This window comes from Saccoglossus kowalevskii, chromosome 9, assembly GCF_978046115.1.
Source record: "Saccoglossus kowalevskii chromosome 9, keSacKowa6.1, whole genome shotgun sequence".
NCBI lineage: Eukaryota > Metazoa > Hemichordata > Enteropneusta > Harrimaniidae > Saccoglossus > Saccoglossus kowalevskii.
Window position 1 is genome coordinate 8,086,030 of NC_140649.1, and position 25,435 is coordinate 8,111,464.

Consider the following 25,435-nt stretch of genomic DNA (forward strand, 5'->3'; position numbering starts at 1 on the left):
CATTACTGTGGCCAATGACATTGAACTTTGCTCTTTCATGAAGCAGCAGTTTCCATCTTCAAATAATCAAAATACCCCTGTTACCCTTGTTTTACAGCGATTGTCCCAAGGGATTTTCGTCTTCTCAATTTCTCAAGATAAACGTCCCAAGCTTGTTTCGTTTAACTAGAAGGACATGTCTTTTGGTAGCATTTCTTGTATTAATTTCCATTGCACAAAAAGCACGACGTTGTGCTACTGTGCTCCATTGAATGCTGTGCTTTTAGTCTAGCTATGAACATCTCCCCCGTAAGGGGTTTTACATCACGAATCATGACATGACACGCTAATGCATACAGCGACTACAGAGACCTCTGGTCCGACCTACTGTTGCTGCATTCCCAAGTGTTGATGATCCGAGCCTGAGACCGAAGTCAGTCTGTACCGGGAAACGCTCGGAATTCTCAGAATAACACTAGCGTGTTTTTTCCATACAATACACGGGGTGGTATCGTGAAAACCCGACTATATATGAAGAAAAGTTCATGTTATTGTAATAAACAATGCTGGGCATTGAATGCTGGGCTTTTGGTCGAGCTATGAGCATCCCCCCCGTAAAGGGTAGCATTAACATAAAAGCGTTATTATCCCCGGGCAGACTTTCCATTATTTGAGCCGAAAGTAGCGACTTGTGATTGGTACCTCACCTTCTAGATATCGTGATGTCTTTTAGTTTACTGTACCTGCTGTGTATCTTAACAGGTAAGCACTATAAAAGATAGCACATCGTTCACATAGCTATGTGTGTATTGATATAGAGTACACGTTATATGGATCCGATTACGTGTTGTTTTTGAGGGGCTTGGTGTTAACCCCGAGTATTGTCTGTCTGAGGCGGCGTGCAGACCACGCCGGGCGGGATGTTACAGTAAAACGTCAGCGACCCTGTTATCACCCAGTGTGTTGCATTTATGTTCTACCAAGCAACATCGTGTGGAACAATTTATTATTTTAATCAAATCTGACATTTTTATTGTAAAATTTGCAAAACTCGGCTTAGTTATGTTGACCTCTAAAAAAATAACCCGTTGTGTTGTCACATGGTGACGCGATGTCTCGTCGTAGTAGAAGGCTGTCCTGCAGCGTCATTCGAGATTCGTGGAACGCGTACGTTTTACATGTATCACCGGTGTCGTTTCGCTGAAAGGAGTATCACAGCTATATGACGTATAGCGCTGTGTTGATCGGGCGAACTAATGAACAATGTCTCTGGTCGGGAAATCGCCTGTCCGTGTTATGATACTAAGCACCAGGCTAGGACACGGGGGGGGGGGGCTACTTGCATAAAAGTGCAATACGGGTATGTGCCGCCGGACTGGGATGTCATTTCACGTTATTTTGTTTAGAAGTGGTAGTCATTTATCAATGGTTTGGTTTAGAAGTGTGTAGCATTTATTTACTTTTTCACAGGTCCTTATATCCAAAGCCAAATACCGGAAAAGGATGAATAAAATGCATCGCCCGGATGCGCTCACTGGTTGCGAAAGTTATGAGCTGGGTGTTTGTGTTGTTGGTGAAAACACTTGTGTTTAGAAGTGGGTATATAAAAATAGAAACATGGTTTAGAAGTGCGTATGGTTTACGAGAGATGGGCTGCACACCCTTACCCACTTAATGTAGAAGTAGCCCCCCCATGAAAGTCGGTGAATATTTTACCGTCGCGTTCATGCACAATTATTTTTGTTACAAATTGTATTGCGAAACGGATACAAATTCTTCAGTGGCGTAGCACGAAATTTTGCGTGGGGGGGGGGGGGGGTCTGCTCACCATTTATTGCACCCCGTAGGCGCACGTGGTAAATAATTCGGGGGTGTATACTTAATACAAGGATGCGTAAAAATTATATATAATATAGTTTTCTATAAAATTATATTTATATTTTTTATAAATATATGTATATAATTCATTATAGTATATAATAACATTATTGTGTGTGCTGTAATGCACACAATCATAATAACTGGAAATGGTTTCAGAGCGGAAAAATGTTTTATTACTGTAAATAATTTTGAACAATAAAAACTGAAATTTAGAAAAACAATTGATAATGAAAATATGTGATTTGCTGTACAGTTTCTAGAAAATTATTACAAGTCCCAGAATTATTGGGGCATCCAATATGCAAACTCGCTAATTTGCAAACCATGACATTTATAAAAGGCATAGTGCTGAGATTCACTTCGAGTATACCTGAAATATAATCTTACAATTGCATACAAATCGTCAAAAAGTACTTGAGACAAGTGAGAGTACAAGCGCATTTTGGAATGCTTTAGAAAGAAAAAAACGTCCGAGGCGCATAGTTCAAAATGACGCGCGCGGAAACGAGAAACAGAGATATTTTTTTCTCAGCCATAGGTCAAATTTTGTATGGTTTCAAGCACCCGTATATGTTTTGAGAATAAACCCCTCATTCAAACTGTGCAAATACAAACAATACATTAAACCTTCCTGACAGTAAGATGTAAGTCTTGTATAAACTTGGATAAAAAGTCCGGAGTCACGTCGAATACTTCTAGCGAGCAACCCTTCTAAAAAGTCATTACTGTGGCCAATGACATTAAACTTTGCTCTTTCATGAAGCAGCAGTTTCCATCTTCAAATAATCAAAATACCCCTGTTACCCTTGTTTTACAGCGATTGTCCCAAGGGATTTTCGTCTTCTCAATTTCTCAAGATAAACGTCCCAAGCTTGTTTCGTTTAACTAGAAGGATATGTCTTTTGGTAGCATTTCTTGTATTAATTTCCATTTCACTAAAAGCACGACGTTGTGTTACTGCGCTCCATTGAATGCTGTGCTTTTAGTCTAGCTATGAACATCTCCCCCGTAAGGGGTTTTACATCGCGAATCATGACATGACACGCAAATGCATACAGCGACTACAGAGACCTCTGGTCCGACCTACTGTTGCTGCATTCCCAAGTATGGATGATCTGAGCCTGAGACCGAAGTCAGTCTGTACCGGGAAACGATCGGAATTCTCAGAATAACACTAGCGTGTTTTTTTCCATACAATACACGGGGTGGTATCGTGAAAACCCGACTATATATGAAGAAAAGTTCATGTTATTGTAATAAACAATGCTGGGCATTGAATGCTGGGCTTTTGGTCGAGCTACGAGCATCTCCCCCGTAAAGGGTAGCATTAACATAAAAACGTTATTATCCCCGGGCAGACTTTCCATTATTTGCATGTATGTAAATGGTCTCTAGATGGTAGTTGAGCGCAGTAACTGAGCGTCTCAGTTTTCACGAAGATACGAGTTGAAAGTACGCCCACTTTCAAAAGTAAGCGTGGAGCAAACAATGGAATGCTCAAGTGCGCTCATTTTCAAAAGTAAGCGTGGGGACAAACCATGGAATGCTGATAATGTAATGAAAGCTACGCTCAGTTTAACATGAAGTCGATACAAGTTCGTTTCAGAGGTCCAACTTAAGTTAAAAAATCCAATCTGAATATATCACATATTTACGTGAGGGGACGTTTCTTAAAACAGACGCAACCATATTTAATTAAATATTCAAGCAGTTTGAACCCTATGACCTTGTAAGATGGACGCGTCTGGTAATGAGAGACTACGCTCACTTTTACATGTAATAGTAGGCCTGGGAACAACAATGGAATGAGGAGTGCGTGTGTCTGATTTCAAGTAACCACAGTAGAGGGACTGTGAAGTAACCGTATATTTAATAGTAATAAAGATGCAACTCCGACGTTTGTTTTGTCTTGAGTGTGTAAGCGTGGAACCAAGCAATGGAATAGAGTGCGCTCACTTTTAAAAGTAAGCGTGGGAACAAACCATGGAACACAGTCTCTCTATAGAGGGACTGTGCATGGATAGCCCTGCGTACATGGCTGTGTAGGGGTGATATTTACATTGGGCTTCTTACGCCACCCCAACACAGCCACGTGAACGGTCACTATGATTTTCTAAAACCCCACATCCCCAGCGGACGTGGCATGGAAAATTACATTTTTTTTCAGAAACTTAACCATCCTCCATCAGTAAATGACACTATAATATACCGATGGATGGTTAGAGATGTGAATGATACCCACAGATGAACTTCAACTATTTATTCAGTGGGCAGCCATTACTGGTTGCTAACTCTAAAGGTACAATGCATCATGGGTAGAGGGGGCAAAGGTCAGCAAAGGTCACGACCTCTACAATACAGAATACTACATCCCTCCTCTTTTCAAATTACATGTATATCAACCGAAAATATGGATATAGGCAGTATCACCATAAAATAATGCTACACTAGTGTCCTTAATGTCATTAACTTAACATTGTTAACAAATTTTGAATGTTTTAAACGAGAAACACGATATAACACTAACATTGTTCAATCTGAAAATGGAATAACATTTCCCACAATTTAACTCTGAAAACACTGGAATTATATCATAATGTCAAGAGTTAATTATCCCTTCGAAACAACAAAGTCATCATATCGTTTTGGCATTCTAACATCACGTTTTGGTCTAGGAGATGGTTGTTTAGTTGGTGTTAATTCTGGCAATTTTTCATGTGCTGCTGTCTTTAGTGGTGTTGTTTCATCCTCAACGTGCTTTTCATTATACTTCTTCACGAATGTGACATTACGCTTATATTCAACTCCATCCTTATTACGAATAGTTACTTCTCCCCCTTTCTTATCGAGAACTTCACAGGGATCAGGAATGAAGTTAGGTGACAATTTATTGGTTTTTGTATTTTTGAACAGCACTTTGTCACCTATTTGTACAGAACTGCTGGTTGCCTGGCGCTTTGCTTTTCAACAGCGCTTTGTCACCTATTTGTACAGGACTGCTGGTTGCCTGGCGCTTTGCATCTGCATATGTTTTCCCCACTAGTTTTCTTGACCAGTCACGATCGCGGATTTCCTCATTTATAGTAGTACCCTCACGACGCAACTCGGGTAATTTCGATCTCATCTCGCGACCGAACATTAAGTAATAGGGCGTAGCCCCTGTAGTTGCCTGAGGAGTAGAGCGGTATGCAATAAGGAATTTTGACAGTTCCTTATGCCAGTCTTTCGCCTCTACTTGTGCTATCCGTATGGCTTTCATTAACGTACGATTTTGCCTTTCTACCTCGCCATTAGCTTGTGGCCATAGTGGTGTTGTGGTTCTATGTTCGATGCCATTTTCGTCCAGGTATGCTTCAAACTCATCAGGTACGAGTTGTGATCCATTGTCAGTCTTAATGTGTGGGGTACTCCAAATCGAGCGAATATTGGAGTTAAAGCTTCAATGATTTTGGTACTTGTAGTTGACTTTAATATGACTACCTCGTAATAACGACTGTAATAGTCCACGACAATGAGTATATGCTCTCCGGAGGGTAGTGGACCTAATAAATCAGTGCTACAGTCTTGCCATGGTCCACTCGGTATTACGCGAGACATTGGCTCCGGAAGTGAGTATTCGCCAACAACTTGGCAACCGTGACATGTTTTACATATTTGTTCCGCGTCTCTATCCATTTTCGGCCACCATACTTTTGTGCGTAATCTATTTTTCATTTTCACAATTCCTTGGTGCCCCTCGTGTGCTAATTCTAAAACGTGACTCCTCAAAGAATACGGAATTACGATTCTGGTACCACGTAGTAACAATTCTCCGAAAACACCTAGTTCACTTTTCACGTGTAGATACGATTGTATATTACAATTGTTCCAGTCTCCGGTTCTGACGCATTCTCTGACGGAGTTTAGTTCAGAATCATCACTCGACGCTTTTTCAATTTCCCTGGCTGTCAACGCAATCGGTAACACTGTTATTAATGACAACACGTACGTAGTCGTCATTCTCTCCTTTATCACGATGTGTTTGTGAATTTAGTCTTGACAACGCGTCTGCTATGTTAGTCTTTCCCGGTCTATAGACTACTTTCAAATTATACGCTTGTAGTCTTAGTACCCATCGCTCTATGCGTGCTGATGGTTTTGATTTTTGCGAAAATATGCACTTTAACGGTTTGTGATCAGTTTCCAACTCGACTTCTCTTCCGAAGACGTACATATTGAACCGCTCACAGGACCACACTAACGCTAGTGCTTCCTTTTCGGTCTGACTATATCGGCGCTCGACATCTGTAAGACTTCTAGACGCGTATGAAATTACTCTCCACTGGTCGTTTTGTAGTTGAGTCAAAACGGCTCCAAGTCCAAAAGGAGAGGCATCAGCAACAATTCTCGTCTTGCATTCAACCTGGAAATACGCTAATGTCTCTGTACGTGTAATTCGTCGTTTCAGTTCATTGAATGCAGTTTGCTGTTCAATTGTCCAGTTGAACACAACGTTTGTACGCGTAAGTCTCTGTATTGGTTCGGCTACAGACGCCAGATCAGGAATGAACTTTGATACAAATTGTACAAGTCCCATAAACGATCTTGCCTCGCTTGCGTTCGTTGGGGGTTCTGCTTCTTGAATTGCAGCAACTTTCTCTTCACTAGGGTTTATCCCCCTCCGAGTTATTTCATGTCCAAAGAATGTCAGTTTCGATAACCGGAATTTACATTTACTGGGATTCATTGTAAGTCCGACTTGTCTCACACGATTCAACGCTGCGAATAACCTCTCGTCGTGTTCCTTGATGCCATTCCCATATATTATTACATCATCTGTCATATTTGCAACACCGGCACAGTCACGAAATACATCACGAATTATCTGTTGGTATTTCTCGGGTGCCGAATTAACCCCAAACATTAGCCGGGTGGATCTATATAGTCCACGATGTGTCGCAAACGTAGTAATATGTCTGCTCTCCTCACTCAATTGAATTTGATGAAATCCCCATTTGAGGTCAAGGCGGCTAAATACCGTGCTGCCATTTAAGTCATGGAGCAGTTCTTCAACAGTAGGAATTGGTTGACGTTCTCGTATGATTGCCTCATTGGCGCGCCGCATGTCTACGCAGATACGCACCGTCACCGTCACCGTCGGGCTTTGGTACAACTACCAAAGGCGAGACCCATTCAGTCGGTCCCTCTGGTATCTCCTCAATAATGCCCATTGACAGTAGTTCATCCAGTTTTGCATCAACTTTCTCTCTTAAAGCATATGGAATTCTACGTACTGATTGAGCAATTGGTTTTACAGACTTGTCTATGTTGAGTTTCAGTTCGTAGTCCTTTAGAAGACCTACACCACTGAGTATGTCTTTATACTCGTCATGGATATCTTTATCTGTATATTTGTCAACCACATTACTGATATGTATCGGTCCAACACGTAGTAGGTTAAGTATTTCCGCAGTTTCTCTGCACAGCAAGGTTTTCCCTTCATTTTGTATGACAACAAAGTCTGTTACACATGTATAATTATTTGGCGATACAATTTTGGTTGTGAATGTTCCTAATGTTGGTACAGGATTTGCACTACCATATGCAAATAACACTCGGTTGGTTTTACGCGAAGTACACTGTATCCCTTTGGATTTCAACCATTCCCACGTAGATCTCCCTACCAAGTTGCATGTAGCTCCTGAATCTATTAGTACATTATCCAAATCCACACCGCCAATATTAAGAGATGTGGTCCCTTTGTCTGCACTATAACCATTTTCCATTGTGAAGGCGTAATCAGGTTTCGGAGGTGGTTTATCCTCCAGTTGGTCGCATGTACTCTCAATGTAGTTGGCATTGTCTCTATTTTGGCCTCTGGTGCTGCCCCTTCCGCGACTATAGTTTCGGTTTGGCCTCCACATTGGACCGGACTGTTTCTTTGAGCATTTACGCTGGAAATGTCCGATTTCACCGCATGCTCTACATTTTTGTCCTTTGGCTGGACATGCTGCATCTTTGGCAAAATGTCCGACTCTACCACAATTAAAACAGGTTTTGCCCTTCGTCTCCTGGTTATACCCTCGCTGGTTGGGTTTCTTCCCACTGCGTATTGCATTAACTTGTACAGAGTTCTTGTCGTCTTCCATTGCCTGCATTTGTGAATTCACAGCCTCTTGTGCCCGTGCAATTTTCAACAAATCTGTCAGGGTAGCATTTTCTCTCTCAAGAAATTTTTGACGCAAATTTGGTGCATGACATTTATCAATAACTTGATCTCTAATGTATTCATCACCAAGTTCACCAAACTCACAAGTTGATGCACGTTGTCTGAGCCTACATACAAACTGGTCAACAGTTTCATCACTGGCCTGGCCAATTTGTCTAAACATGTGTCTCTCAAACGGTACATTTGTTTTGGGTATAAATTGATTGTTTAATACTTGCAGAGTTTCCTTGTAATCTTAATCTTAATCTTAATCTTTCGCCTACCAAGGTGAAGTAGATTTCTTGTACTTCTATGCCAGCTGTATGCAACAGTAATGCTCGTTTCTGTGAATCAGATGTTACACCTTTTCCCACCAAATACAGTTCAAAGGCTCTCCTCCATCTTTTCCATCGCTGAGAAATGGAAATTGGGTCCTTTTTGACATCAAAACTTTGTAGGCATCCAATATCTATAGGCGCTGTATTCACCACAATAGCTGCTCCGTTTCCTTCAGCCATTTTCAATCATCCACAGTCAGTTTTCACTCAAAATTGGTTTGGTAGGTTCTCTTGAACTTTAATCCTCGTCGCCAGATATAATATACCGATGGATGATTAGAGATGTGAATGATACCCACAGATGAACTTCAACTATTTATTCAGTGGGCAGCCATTACTGGTTGCTAACTCTAAAGGTACAATGCATCATGGGTAGAGGGGGCAAAGGTCAGCAAAGATCACGACCTCTACAATACAGAATACTATAGGCACCGATCGTTTCAATAACATTTAATGAACACTCGGTTTGTACCTTACGGATGTCTTGACAATTATAAAGTGGAAAAATTCACGTTTTGTCGTCAAACTCGCATTTGTCAACAAACTGTGGCAGCCATCTTGAATCACGCGTGACTTAATTCCTAATTTCCGAGTTACTATTTTTCTCACGAAATTCGATAGAGGGCGTTCTCAAAGTACCCGGATGACAGTCCGTTCAACGTTGTGGTGGGGTTGAAATTTGAGCGGCGTCTGCTAGTAGTTACTGTTGCCGAAGTCTTATTTTTTACAAACGTTTTGCAAGAATTGGTCAAAATGGTTAACTGGCATTGTAATGCCCCAGACTATTCCTTGGGTTCGATTAAAAAGAAAAAACAGCGAAATATCCTGAGATGAAAGGCGTAACTTTTCATACATTTCTTTCGTCCAAGAAATCAACACTTCAACGCCAGTGGATTCGAATGTGTCGTCGGGAATCTGAGTGGACGCCAAACTATATTCCCGGGTTTGTTCACGGCATTTTCCATCCTGCGCCAGTATTTTTTTTAGTTCAATAACTGGAGACAGCCGTCTTTCAACCGCAGTTATACATCGATTGAAAAACGAAGACTCTGTCAGCTTCCCGAGACGAGCGCAAACGAAAACATTGAGCCGGATTTGATGAAAAATTCGCTCGTTGCCGATTCCCACATCGATCTTCTTGTTCAGAATCCTTATGATGGCATTTTTTGCGAAGTTGAAGTTAAAATAACTACGGAAGGATAAAAACGTGTGTCCATTTATGATAACTGCATCTGCTGATCGCCTGGTGAATAAAATATTAAATCAAACTTACACTACACAGTTACAAACACCAGAAACTATTTTTTTTGATTTAATAATAAACCATGGCTTGTAAGGATTTTCCTTCATGGATCATTGCTGAATACACTCTGCCATAATGAAATTAAATTCTGTATTCTGCACATGATGAAGCTTTACCGGAAATTATGAAGTAAGTAACCATTAATAAGTCGATATTCTTTCAGTCTGGCTGTTGTCCAGTCACTTCGATGCAACAAATATGCGAACATATCAGCTATTTCAAACAAAGGCAAAGTATGAAGTTTTTTTTTGCCAAGTTTTTACGTTACACGGATCTACCAGAGTTATCGTCGACTCGTGTTTTACAGTACGACGACGATTGTTTGACTCTTGGCGAACATTTAACTCGTTTGCTAACTCAACAAGTTCAAACAGTTTAGCTTTACGAACATTGCTGCAAGTTATACCACGATTCTGAAGAAATTTGCGGAGTTCTGGGACTTTTTTGCTTTTCTAATCTATTGATTTACGCATGTAAGAATACAGAACTTCAATAAAAACAACCCCACTCAGGCTCGTCATCCGGGAATTTTGGATGCGCCCTCTAGCGGAATTCCGTAGAAAACTAACAACTCGAAAATTAGGAATTGATTAACGGTGATCACGTGATACAACTTTTTCTTGACGTCACAGCCGCGAAAAAGAAATCTGCATGTACTTTCATCGAATCCCGTTCAACGAACACTATAAAGAAACATGAATACAACTGTTCAATAAATATTTCATGAATTTATTATTCATTTATTGTGTATTTGTTTTGAAAATTAACATAAATAAATGATGTATTATAACTAAAATTTAATTTATTTTTATTTATTTTTAATTTTAAAAACCCATCATGCTGAGCAGTCTCCACCCATCTTTGATCACAGATGTTGTGTTGAGCTGTATATATTTGAGACACATCTGTAGCAGCTATAACCTCCATCATTAAGATTTAGTATACTTTTCTGCCAAGCATGATGGATAACAAAATAATATATTACTTATTAAAATTAAAGTATTTTTTCTTGAAAATAACTGAAAATTTAAACATTTTAGTCAAAAACCACAACAATTATTTGTAAAACAAGTTTTATATTGATTTTCCTCATAGAAAACACGTTTTCGTCATTCAGCTCTGACGTCATAGTAAAAAGTTTTATCACGTGATCAATCTTGCGTGACCAAAATGGCGTCTCTGTTTATATACTTAAGTACCGTGTATACGAATTTTGGGCAATAAATAGTCTGTTTTAACATCCAAAACTCCCCTACAGTACATCAATTCAACAACCGAGTGTTCATTACAGTATGTTAAGGTGATCGACGCTGCTTTTGGTGCAAAGAGGTACGAATTCGTCCCGAAATGAGACATTTTGTATGACATGTGTAGTGTTTTTGAAAATGCCTATGGTCGTTCACAGGGCTGTGTATTGGGGCGCAGATAAGGTCCCGATGAATAGGAGCGCCTCCACATTCACAGACCTGTACACAGAGCTAGTGCATGGAATGCTGGTAATGTGATGAGAACTACGCTCAGTTTATTATGAACCATGTTTAATTAAATATTCAAGCAGTTTAACCCCTATAACATTGTAAGAAGGACGCATAAAAAAGTATTCCTTCCCGTATCAGCTTTCTGAAGATATGAGTTTAGCCATGGAGGTAAAAAGAGACTCCATGGTTGAGCGTACGCTCACTTTCAAAATTGGGCATGGAACCAAACAATTGAATGCTTGAGATAGTTTACTTGTAAGTCTTGAGACCCAATTAACACCTCGACTGAGGTGTGACCACCTTTTCGTATTGTTTATGTGTAATCGGCGGCGTTTTATATTACAGATGAAGATGGCTGTTTCCGTCACTTGTAGACAACTATCCAGTAGAGTCCCAACAAGTATGGGTGGGATGAGGAGGATTATATATATTAATAAATCTGTTTCCATGCCTGTTAGATAAATACGGCCAAGCAAATATCGAGTTTTCATTAAAATATCAGCGTGACTGTGCGTAAGCTCCGATGTTTTGCCGCACGTCTAATTATCGGCTTATTTGTTGTTACAGCCAAAACAAAGTCAGCTTGGCCTTTCAGTTGCGAGACAGAACAGAACAAACGCAGCCAGTGATACATTTCGAAAATAAAAATACAAAATAAACGCAATCAAAGACGCCGGCCACGCGTGTTTGAAATAAATAGAACATCAGCCTCCTTCACTCGCGCCACGGTTTTTAGTAACCGTACTCACGCAATATAATTACTAGTATTCACTGTGAGACTGATTTTATGTTGTGTTTAAACTCATATTACTAGTCTGAGGTTTAAACTTGCTCCTTCCGGATTTTTTTTTCTTTGCCAACGTATTCAATATACGGAAATAGCGCTCATGTGCTGAGTGAAAGAGCCAGGTGTTACTTCTTGTCGCAACGTGTTCTATTTATTTCCAATGCACGTGGTCGGCGCCTTTGATTGCGTTTATTGTCGAAATGTATTATCAGCAGCGTTTATTTTGTCTTGTCCAACAACTAAAAGTCCAAGCTAACTTTGTCTTGGCTGTAAACTCGGACAAAGATCATCACTGTTATCACAGGGAGCCCATGAACTATAATCAACTATCAACTGTAGTACGCAGTCTCTATGAGAGGGGGGGGTATCGGCTGGTACTGTAAAGGGGGTACTGTAATTATTCACTGGGTTTTAATTTAGCTTATTTCGCTGACTGGAAAAATGCGCTAAATTAAAACACAGTGAATATGTAAAATTTAGCATAGAACACATTATCTAAATGACGAAACCGTGAATTTAAAACCCACTGAATACGCCTGAAATGGTAAATCAGTGAAATTTAAACCCAGTGAAAATTAGTCATTTTACAGTATCTAGTGTAAGAAATAGACAAGGGATGAAGGCTCCAGCCAGCTCACATTTTTAAACTCGAAAAAACAGACGAAAAAAATAAAAAATAAAATCTAAAAAAAATACCAGGTTGAAGAATATTAGTTGCTCCTTCGAATTTCGCCAAAGCCTTTACCTACATCTGCAGAATAAATCAAGAAAACTACACAAATTGACTCCATTTAATTAGGAATTCCTAACGGTTAGTCCGAACGCATGACACCGTTGGAGGCGTGGCCTGTTCAGCATTTGTCAACAACCAATCACAAGACTGGTTACGAACCAGTTGAGCAAGGCTAACCGAGTTGTGACCTCGATGTGGTTCGTAACCAGTTTTGTGATTGGTTGTTGCCAAATGCTTACAGGCCACGCCTCCAAACTTTGCCATGCGTTTGGGCAAACCGTTAGGAATTCCTAAATGGAGTCAACTTGAAATCAGACACACACACTCCTCATTCCATTGTTGTTCCCAGGCCTACTATTACTTGTAAAAGTGAGCGTAGTCTCTCATTACCAGACGCGTCCATCTTACAAGGTCATAGGGTTCAAACTGCTTGAATATTTAATTAAATATGGTTGCGTCTGTTTTAAGAAACGTCCCCACACGTAAATATGTGATATATCCAGATTGGATTTTTTAACTTAAGTTAGACCTCTGAAACGAACTTGTATCGACTTCATGTTAAACTGAGCGTGGCTTTCATTACATTATCAGCATTCCATGGTTTTTCCCCACGCTTACTTTTGAAAGTGAGCGTACGCTCAACTCTTACCTTCGTGAAAACTGAGACGCTCAGTTACCGCGCTCAACTACCATCTAGAGACTCATTTACATACCATATTTGAGCCGAAAGTAGCGACTTGTGATTGGTACCTCACCTTCTAGATATCGTGATGTCTTTTCGTTTACTGTACCTGCTGTGTATCTTAATAGGTAAGCACTATAAAAGACAGCACATCGTTCACATAGCTATGTGTGTATTGAGTACAGTCCTGTAGGTAGGCCTCCTTCCGTTGATCATTCGGCCCCCACAGTCCTGAGAAGTCGCATAGACCGGGGATTCGACACCCGCCTACAAATTTATGGCGGAGAACCGTTCTGCAGTTTTCATGATTGTAACCAGCTAAAACATCTATCGACTAATCTAGCGATCACAAATACCTTTTTTGTGGCCGAAAAATGAACCTACAGCACTGGAACGTTGGCGAAAGCAAGTTTTACGCAACGAAACAACGTTTTGTTTATGAATGCGTCAAGAACAAGATGGCGGCGTATATTTTCGGTTGACGTTGGAAAATGTAGATTTGATCAACCCTAGTGGGAAATCTTATGTAATTTCGCTTCCAGTTAAGGTATTTAGAATAGTTAGACGTATCGACCTGCTTATTTTTTAACTGCAAAGCTGAATGCCTCTTAAATCGCCCGATACACTCTTTCACAATAGTGTCGAATCCCCGGTCTATGCGACTTCTCAGGACTGTGGGGGCCGAATGATCAACGGAAGGAGGCCAACCTACAGGACTGTACTCAGGGCTAAGGCGGCGTGCAGACCACGCCGGGCGGGACGTTACAGTAAAACGTCAGCGACCCTGTTATCACCCAGTGGGTTGCATTTATGTTCTACCAAGCAACATCGTGTGGAACAATTTATTATTTTAATCAAATCTGACATTTTTATTGTAAAATTTGCAAAACTCGGCTTAGTTATGTTGACCTCTAACCCGTTGTGTTGTCACATGGTGACGCGTGTCTCATCGTAGTAGAAGGCTGTCATGCAGCGTCATTCGAGATTCGTGGAACGCGTACGTTTTATCACTGGTGTCGTTTCGCTAAAAGGAGTATCCTACGTATAGCGCTGTGTTGATCGGGCGAACTAATGAACAATGTCCCTGGTCGGGAAATCGCCTGTCCGTGTTATGATAGTAAGCATAACAAACACCGTTTTGAGGGACGGTGTACTAAGCCTCCGAAACAGTTCATGTACCAGCACAGGGCTAGAACCCGGGGGGGGGGGGGGCTACTGGCATAGAAGTGCAATACGGGTATGTGCCGCCCGCAAGCAATTCGGATTCCGAAAAGATCGACGCACAACAGACAATATCTTCATTCTTAAGACAATAATTAACAAATATCTTTATAATAGCAGCACTGCCAATAACAAAGAAAATATTAAAATACAAAAAAATAATAGTAAAAATACAAATAAAATATATGCGAGCTTTGTTGACCTAAAAAAGGCCTTCAACAGTGTCTGGCATCAGGGGTTGTATATTAAATTGTTAAAACTTGGAATATCGGGTAAAATCTATAAAATCATAAAAAATATGTATAGTAAGGTAAAATATAAAGTTAAGAGCAAAGAAGGATTAACTGAACACTTCACTTCAAGGGTGGGAGTAAAACAGGGCTGTAACTTAAGCCCAACCCTATTCAACATTTTCATAAACGATTTACCTGATGCCCTTAATAAACCTAGATGTGACCCACCCAAACTACAAAACACACCTATTAACTGTATAATGTATGCTGACGATCTTGTAATACTTTCTGAATCAAAAACAGGATTACAAACTTGCCTTGATAATTTATCGATATACACTAAAAAATGGCCTCTAACTGTTAACACGGAAAAGACAAAAACTATGATCTTTAACAGATCAAACAGACTTCTAGAGAATGATATTTTCTTCTTTGAAGGTTGTGAGTTAATTACTGTAAAATCAACCAATTACCTAGGATTAATAGTAAGCGCTAATGGAAAATTCAAGGAAGGCCTAAAAAGCATAAAAAGAAAAGCTTTAAAGGCCTTATTTTCCTTAAAGGGAAAAACAGGCAAAAATCTAAGTATACCACTGTCACTCTCTCTGTTTGATAAACTAATCAGACCAATTCTCACATATGGTAGTGATGTATGGGGAGATGAAATTTCACTAAAATCACCAATTGAAGATGTACATATAAATTATCTTCGTTTTCTTTTGGGTACATCCAAAAACACTACAACAATGGGTTTATACGGCGAACTTGGACGTTACCCATTGGAGACTTTTATCGAAAAACAAATGATAAAATATTTTAATCGTATAAAGAACTCGTCAAATCCATTACTAAAACTAGCTTTCCAAGAAAATAAAGAAATTAACAGTAAATGGTACACCAATATAGATTCCCTTTTAAATAACATCAACCATTCTTACCTGATCGACAGCGATGACACTCTAACTGCAAGGGAATTAGGACAAATCAACAAAAATATACAAACATCATTCATATCAACTTGGAAAAGTGAATTACATAATGACAATCGATCAAAACAAAATGAAAAAAATAAATTAAGAACATACAGAGAATTAAAAAACAATTTTGCTTTTGAAACATACCTTGTTACACTTAAAAACATTGATATGCGCGAAAATTTAACTAAATTCCGCCTCAGTGACCGTAACTTGAAAATTGAGACTGGCAGACACAAAGGAATACCCCTTGCTAATAGATTATGCAACCTTTGTGATCAAAATGAAGTAGAAGATGAGTATCACCTCATGATGTCATGTAAAAGATATACCCCCGAAAGAAATGTCCTATTCGAAATAGCAAAAACCAAAATCCAAAACTTTAAAAATTTGCCGCTAAAGACTCAATTCATAGCCTTGCTAAACAACAGTGGCCTAACACTCCCCGTAGCAAGGTACCTAAAGAAGTGTTTTGAAATAAGACAGCAACCCCAGTGACAACCTTCTCTCACTATTTGAGTTTTGCATTTTGTTTTGCATCTGTAATGTATTAGCTTAGATTGTTTTTTTTTTCTCTTATCTATTTTCTGTTTTGTAACCTTTTTATTCCTTTTTAAACTTTTGTAACCATTGCCAATCCCTCCGGGGAATGTGTAAGTGTTAATAAAATTATTATTATTACGTGAAATAGCGAAAATATTGTTAAGTACAGACATTTATTAAAGCCTGTATTTTTGGTAAATACAGGTAGATACAGGGTGATACACATGAAAACAGGAAATGGAAATACATTTCCTGTATTCATACCTTTATTCACCTGTAATTGCACTCTTGTAAATACATGGTGATTACATTGTGAATACAGGTAAATACTTACTATAAATACATTGTTTATTTCTGATGTATTTACCATTTATTTCTACGGTGTGTATTTACTTGTATTAGCCAAATACAAGTAAATACATATGCATCTAATTAAATATACTGATACATACTGGCACATAATTCTACTGGTGAGGGGATTTGATTTGATTTGACGGACTGGTGGGTTTACACAGGGGGGAGGGGGGTGCAGATACATCGTCGACATATGGAATTGATCTTAACGGGGCTATCTGTTTCTGTACATGCTGAGAAATTTGAAGACATATTTTGAACTATACTGAAAAACTATAAGTACACATCTCACCTCGAGAGAGACCTAGCTCGAGCCATTCTATTAGAGCGCGTCCGTTCCATAAGAGAGCGTTCCATTAGAGAGCGGTCACGTGACGTGTGATCACCTGACAAGTGCTGGATACACGCTCTAACGGAAAATACCGTGAGGTTTAGCGAATTTACGAACTGTTACGAAAGAGTTTGCTCGTTCGAAGACCGTTTTTGTAAAAGCGACAGCCTTGGTCGATACACTGTTCATTTACACAATCTTTCCTGGCACCATACGCACTCACACTGTTAGCGGCGGAGTGAAACGCGCCCATGTCATGCCATTAACCGATTACTGACGTCTATGTATTTCATGTCTTTGGCATGAAAGCTATAAAATATATAAAATACAATGCCTTGCTATCGTTTGAACATTTCAAATATTTAATTAGTCTAGCGTTTTTTTTTTTTTCATTCCATTGGAGACGAGTCGCTCTTCATTTCATTACAGGACGGTATGACCCAAACCACCTTCTAACGTCGCTCTATTTACTTGAATTGACATGGGAGCTATTAAATATATTTAATACAATATATTCAAACAGTTTTGAACATTTTAATTATTTAATTGGCCAAGCGATCGTGTCATTCCATTACAGACGAGTCGCTCTTCGTTCCATTACAGGACGGTATGACCCAAACCACCCTCTAACGTCGCTCTATTTACTTGAATTGATATGGGAGCTATTAAATATATTTAATACAATATATTCAAACAGTTTTGAGCATTTCAATTATTTAATTGGCCAAGCGATCGTGTCATTCCATTACAGACGAGTCGCTCTTCATTCCATTACAGGACGGTATGACCAAAACCACCCTCTAACGTAGCTGTATTTACTTGAATTGATATGGGAGCTATTAAATATATTTAATACAATATATTCAAACAGTTTTCAACATTTCAGTTATTTAATTGCCCAAGCGATCGTGTCATTCCATTACAGACGAGTCGCTCTTCATTCCATTACAGGACGGTATGACCAAAACCACCCTCTAACGTAGCTGTATTTACTTGAATTGATACGGGAGCTATTAAATATATTTAATACAATATATTCAAACAGTTTTGAACATTTCAATTATTTAAGTGGCCAAGCGATCGTGTCATTCCATTACAGACGAGTCGCTCTTCATTCCATTACAGGACGGTATGACCCAAACCACCTTCTAACGTCGCTCTATTTACTTGAATTGACATGGGAGCTATTAAATATATTTAATACAATATATTCAAACAGTTTTGAACATTTTAATTATTTAATTGGCCAAGCGATCGTGTCATTCCATTACAGACGAGTCGCTCTTCGTTCCATTACAGGACGGTATGACCCAAACCACCCTCTAACGTCGCTCTATTTACTTGAATTGATATGGGAGCTATTAAATATATTTAATACAATATATTCAAACAGTTTTGAGCATTTCAATTATTTAATTGGCCAAGCGATCGTGTCATTCCATTACAGACGAGTCGCTCTTCATTCCATTACAGGACGGTATGACCAAAACCACCCTCTAACGTAGCTGTATTTACTTGAATTGATATGGGAGCTATTAAATATATTTAATACAATATATTCAAACAGTTTTCAACATTTCAGTTATTTAATTGCCCAAGCGATCGTGTCATTCCATTACAGACGAGTCGCTCTTCATTCCATTACAGGACGGTATGACCAAAACCACCCTCTAACGTAGCTGTATTTACTTGAATTGATACGGGAGCTATTAAATATATTTAATACAATATATTCAAACAGTTTTCAACATTTCAGTTATTTAATTGCCCAAGCGATCGTGTCATTCCATTACAGACGAGTCGCTCTTCATTCCATTACAGAACGGTATGACCAAAACCACCCTCTAACGTCGCTCTATTTACTTGAATTGATATGGGAGCTATTAAATATATTTAATACAATATATTCAAACAGTTTTGAACATTTCAATTATTTAAGTGGCCAAGCGATCGTGTCATTCCATTACAGACGAGTCGCTCTTCATTCCATTACAGGACGGTATGACCCAAACCACCCTCTAACGTCGCTCTATTTACTTGAATTGACATGGGAGCTATTAAATATATTTAATACAATATATTCAAACAGTTTTGAACATTTTAATTATTTAATTGGACAAGCGATCGTGTCATTCCATTACAGACGAGTCGCTCTTCGTTCCATTACAGGACGGTATGACCAAAACCACCCTCTAACGTCGCTCTATTTACTTGAATTGATATGGGAGCTATTAAATATATTTAATACAATATATTCTAACAGTTTTGAATGTTTCAATTATTTAATTGGCCAAGCGATATTGTCATTCCATTACAGACGAGTCGCTCTTCATTCCATTACAGGACGGTTTGACCCAAACCACCCTTTAACCTCGCTCTATTTACTCGATTTGATATGGGAGCAATTAAATATATTTAATACAATATATTCAAAAAGTTTTGAACATTTCAATTATTTAATTTGCCAAGCGATCGTATCATTCCATTACAGACGAGTCGCTCTTCATTCCATTACAGGACGGTATGACCCAAACCACCCTCTAACGTCGCTCTATTTACCTGAATTGATATGGGAACTATTAAATATATTTAATACAATATATTCAAACAGTTTTGAACATTTCAATTATTTAATTTGCCAACCGATCGTGTCATTCCCTTACAGACGAGTCGGTCTTCATTCCATTACAGGACGGTATGACCCAAACCAATCTCTAACGTCGCTCTATTTACTTGAATTGATATGGGAGCTATTAAATATATTTAATACAATATATTCAAACAGTTTTCAGCATTTCAGTTATTTAATTGGCCAAGCGATCGTGTCATTCCATTACAGACGAGTCGCTCTTCATTCCATTACAGGACGGTATGACCAAAACCACCCTCTAACGTCGCTCTATTTACTTGAATTGATATGGGAGCTATTAAATATATTTAATACAATATATTCTAACAGTTTTGAATGTTTCAATTATTTAATTGGCCAAGCGATATTGTCATTCCATTACAGGACGTTTTGACCCAAACCACCCTTTAACCTCACTCTATTTACTCGATTTGATATGGGAACAATTAAATATATTTAATACAATATATTCAAACAGTTTTGAACATTTCAATTATTTAATTTGCCAAGTGATCGTGTCATTCCATTACAGACAAGTCGCTCTTCATTCCATTACAGGACGGTATGAACCAAACCACCCTCTAACGTCGCTCTATTTACTTGAATTGATATGGGAGCTATTAAATATATTTAATACAATATATTCAAACAGTTTTCAACATTTCAGTTATTTAATTGGCCAAGCGATCGTGTCATTCCATTACAGACGAGTCGCTCTTCATTCCATTACAGGACGGTATGAGCAAAACCACCCTCTAACGTCGCTCTATTTACTTGAATTGATATGGGAGCTATTAAATATATTTAATACAATATATTCAAACAGTTTTGAACATTTCAATTATTTAATTGGCCAAGCGATCGTGTCATTCCATTACAGACGAGTCGCTCTTCATTCCATTACAGGACGGTTTGACCCAAACCACCCTTTAACCTCGCTCTATTTACTCGATTTGATATGGGAGCAATTAAATATATTTAATACAATATATTCAAACAGTTTTGAACATTTCAATTATTTAATTTGCCAAGCGATCGTGTCATTCCATTACAGACGAGTCGCTCTTCATTCCATTACAGGACGGTATGACCAAAACCACCATCTAACGTCGCTCTATTTACTTGAATTGACATGGGAGCTATTAAATATAATTATTAAAATATATTCAAACAGTTTTGAACATTTCAATATTTAATTGGCCAAGCGATCGTGTCATTCCATTACAGACGAGTCGCTCTTCGTTCCATTACAGGACGTATGACCCAAACCACCCTCTAACGTCGCTCTATTTACTTGAATTGATATGGGAGCTATTAAATATATTTAATACAATATATTCAAACAGTTTTCAACATTTCAGTTATTTAATTGGCCAAGCGATCGTGTCATTCCATTACAGACGAGTCGCTCTTCATTCCATTACAGGACGGTATGAGCAAAACCACCCTCTAACGTCGCTCTATTTACTTGAATTGATATGGGAGCTATTAAATATATTTAATACAATATATTCAAACAGTTTTGAACATTTCAATTATTTAATTGGCCAAGCGATCGTGTCATTCCATTACAGACGAGTCGCTCTTCATTCCATTACAGGACGGTTTGACCCAAACCACCCTTTAACCTTGCTCTATTTACTCGATTTGATATGGGAGCAATTAAATATATTTAATACAATATATTCAAACAGTTTTGAACATTTCAATTATTTAATTTGCCAAGCGATCGTGTCATTCCATTACAGACGAGTCGCTCTTCATTCCATTACAGGACGGTATGACCAAAACCACCATCTAACGTCGCTCTATTTACTTGAATTGACATGGGAGCTATTAAATATAATTATTAAAATATATTCAAACAGTTTTGAACATTTCAATATTTAATTGGCCAAGCGATCGTGTCATTCCATTACAGACGAGTCGCTCTTCGTTCCATTACAGGACGTATGACCCAAACCACCCTCTAACGTCGCTCTATTTACTTGAAATGATATGGGAGCTATTAAATATATTTAATACAATATATTCTAACAGTTTTGAATGTTTCAATTATTTAATTGGCCAAGCGATATTGTCATTCCATTACAGACGAGTCGCTTTTCATTCCATTACAGGACGGTATGACCAAAACCACCCATAACGTCATCCTATTGATTTGAAATGTGAGCTATAATATATATTTAATATAATGTATTCAAACAGTTTCCAACATTTCAATAATTTGATTAGCCATATTCACGTATTATGTGCTCATCCCGTTACCTATAGTTATTCCACAAACCATCAATTTAAATTGATAAGTATAAACAGAATATGGTAAACACATTGTTAATGCTTGAAGTAAACATGCCTATTTATCAGATAAAAAACATGTTATTTAATGAAGTCATGAAACACACAACGTTATAGTAATATTTCCTTTAATTCAAAGTTAGTTAAAGCGGGGGTCGTCACCTGCGCACGCCGGAATTGAGTCCAAAGCGAGGATCATAACACACTCTAAACACACTAGATAACTGATTTCCGGAGGGTGTAAAAAGTGAATGCCTACTTAGGGTAGTTTGCTACCACTAAAAATACTCAGAAATCCAGCTAGAGGGATTGGGTTACTGTAATGGTAAAGATTCTGAAATAAAAATATAGTGTCACCGAACTTTTCTAAGAAAGGGCATCAAATATTGATGAAAAATGCATGTTAGAATAGTTTTTTTTGTTTTTTTGTTAGAATAGTTTACAATGTTGGAATGTTATAAGATGGCGGCTCTTTAGACACATTTAGTAGATAACTATGTAGCATGTTATTATATAGTGGTTAGGTAGCGAGAAATTTACTTCAAATGTGACTTAACGCAGCACTCTTAAATTACTCTTAGTTGGCTTTATTTACTTAGAGGGCCAGTTATATAGTAGATATGATTTGTGCATGATATGTACTTTGAAGTCAAGCCAAACAATATAATGCTCCCTAAAGAAAGACCTCTTCAACTGTAGCAAGCAAGTTACAGTTTTTTATATCACTTTTCATTCTCTAGATATTCAACTTTTCGTCACTATTATGTAGTCCGTCATATTGATTCTCCAGCAAAAAACTGTGGGTAAAGTGTGACATCATATCCACTGTTTTAAAAAATTGAGAAAATGTATTAATTTATAACGTGAAAAATACTGAAGCGAATTTGTTCAAATTGTCAGTGTGCATATTACTCACGTGTATAATTGTAGTAATGGAAATTAGAATGTTACAAATAAACATAAAGTGAAGATATTGCCAAAAACGTGAAAACAATAACAATCATTATTTTAATCATTAAAAGTAGAATGACATTGTTTTGTTCCTTTTTGTTGCCAACAGGTTATATATCACCCGTATAATCTATTCACATTGATAAATTGTATACAATATAAGGACATTTGAGCATTTGGTAGAAAAACACACAAATGAATACTGGTATTTACATTTCCGTCCTGACAACGTTTTTATATGCTTGATTGGCGCCGGTACATGCATGCTACCACGTTCTACACTTTCAGCCAATTTGAAGTTCGAAGTTATAGATGAAATCATTTGTCAATTTCTGACAACAGAGAATTTGATGTCATACTTTACCCATAATACTTTGCTGAAGAATCAAGATGGTGTACTACATAAATTATTAAAAAGTTAAATATCTAGAGAATGAATAGTGATATGAACAAACTGTAAATTGTATGTTCTTATGTTGTCAGACTTTTCTTTTAATATATAACATTCACATTATTTGTGTATTTAGCTTGCTATTGGATTTGATGTGTGAATGCATCTTTAACTACATCTTCCTACAGGAACTTATTCAAGCAAAATATATTTCCCCATGTTTGACCGCATACATCGGTGTTGATGTGGTGGAATGAATTATATATCGTTGTTTCCTAAATTATTAAAAGTTGATGGTAATAAAGCTATATACTCATATACACTAAACACATGTAAATATAAATCATGACAGCAACTTCAACTGTCATAAACGAAAACCACTATGTGTATAACTCCCAGATATTCTGAATAAAATATAATTACACGTTCATCTTTTCAATACGCGTAACTATGAGTCCCAAAACCCATGCGTGTTCAATCTTGTGTTAAACCGTTCTAAACTGTCAGAGATGCACAATTCGAAAAGTGATCAACAGTAATGAAGTTAGTAATTCTACCAAAGATACGATACAACAGAGTAAGGAAAATTGTTGTACCATACATATATAGTTCCAGAGTTTCAACTTTTACTCATGCTTGTTAAGTGGTTCTTGAGATACATATGGAGCAACTACTAATTGCTTATTAATATACGTAATTAAATTACTGACTTACATTAATAATTAATTAGTTCCACATGGCATTTATTGACCAAAATTTCTTTGACAACCACCTAATAAATTTCGAATTAACTGTTAACAGAACTTCCAGTTACGGAAAACATAACACATTAAACAAAATAAAAAATCTATGTCACCCATAACTCGAAGTTACAATGCCTGTGTGGCACCAGTAGTTACTAAATTATAATAATGGTCAGCATTATATAATTAAATTGAATACTCTTCCTTAATAATGCATGTAATACAAATACATTGATGAAACCTATATATTGTTTTACTATCATACCTGTACATGTTCATGTTACTGATACATGTACATCTCAAATAATCAGAAGATACATGCACTGTAATTTACATATCAAGTATAGTTCTCTGCATCATATATCTCATATTGCTGTCATCTCATTTTTACAGGCGACTTGTGTGGCATCCAAATAATAACACATGGTAGTTTTGTATTTTCATGACTCGTTCATACAGGATCGCATTGAATACTTCGAGAAAGGGTAACACTATCGAGTATAGTATTTGCAACAAAGAAATAGCTATTGCATTGCGTAATCTAGTGTTGGTGTTTCATGTTCCCATACACGATCTTGCAATTCTGTTGCAGGTAATATTTCTGTTTATAAGCTTTTGTAGCCTAGTATGTTGCTATGATAGGTTGGAATACATGAACATTGCTATGTTATGACATTGAATACCATTCTTAAATGTGTTTTATGACGAACTTTCTTTAATTATAAAATAACCACAGCCAAATATGTCAAAGAGCATACATGGACAACACTTAGGTATTGTGCTATGTTGTGTATTTCCGGTGTTAATTACAGTTTATACATTAAGATGTGGCTCTCAATAGTATGAGATGGATATATACATAGAACAGATGATAAGTATCAACTGCCGATACATTATACATGTACATCTATTTAGCTTTACACTCATCACTGCTTGTAGCGTAATGATTTAATATTTCTTTACATGAGAAGTTGAGATATGCTGATGCTGGATCACTTCTCCTTCATGACTTATCTCTTCATGGGTGTACCTACATCCAATAATAAAAATTGTGTGGCTATGTGTATAATATTGGAAGAATTTTCGATGAATCTACTGCGGAATATGTATAAATTACCTATCTTTAATTCACAAAAACTGATGCCCATATATGGTCCTTTAGGTTAGGTTAAGTTAAAGTTCGCAAACATAGCATGTCAACACAAAACGCTACTACCACCACAACTGAAAAAGAGAACATTTTCACTTGCAAGCTCTTGTGATGAAACATGTATTTAAGTATGGTACACCGGCACTACATATTATACTTCACTGTTGAATGTGTGATGAAATTACTAAGTCTTACTAATACTTGATGAGCGGTGCGTGTTCCAATATAGTATTTCATTTCATATAGCTA

At 37.7% G+C, this 25,435-nt stretch overlaps 1 protein-coding gene across 2 annotated transcripts in view; it reads left to right on the plus strand.

Annotated features, from left to right (window-relative positions):
- Positions 1-605: 605 nt before the first annotated feature.
- LOC100378460 (uncharacterized) overlaps positions 606-25,435 on the plus strand; it is a 58,270-nt gene continuing 33,440 nt past the window's right edge. The window contains exon 1 of one of the 2 annotated variants that reach the window (XM_085503119.1): positions 606-741. In XM_085503119.1, the coding sequence (XP_085359245.1) occupies positions 702-741 (40 nt within the window). In that variant the 5' untranslated portion in view covers positions 606-701. Of the gene's footprint in view, positions 742-13,325; positions 13,497-25,435 lie in introns of those variants that run through there. The other variant, XM_085503120.1, reaches the window with a different exon arrangement.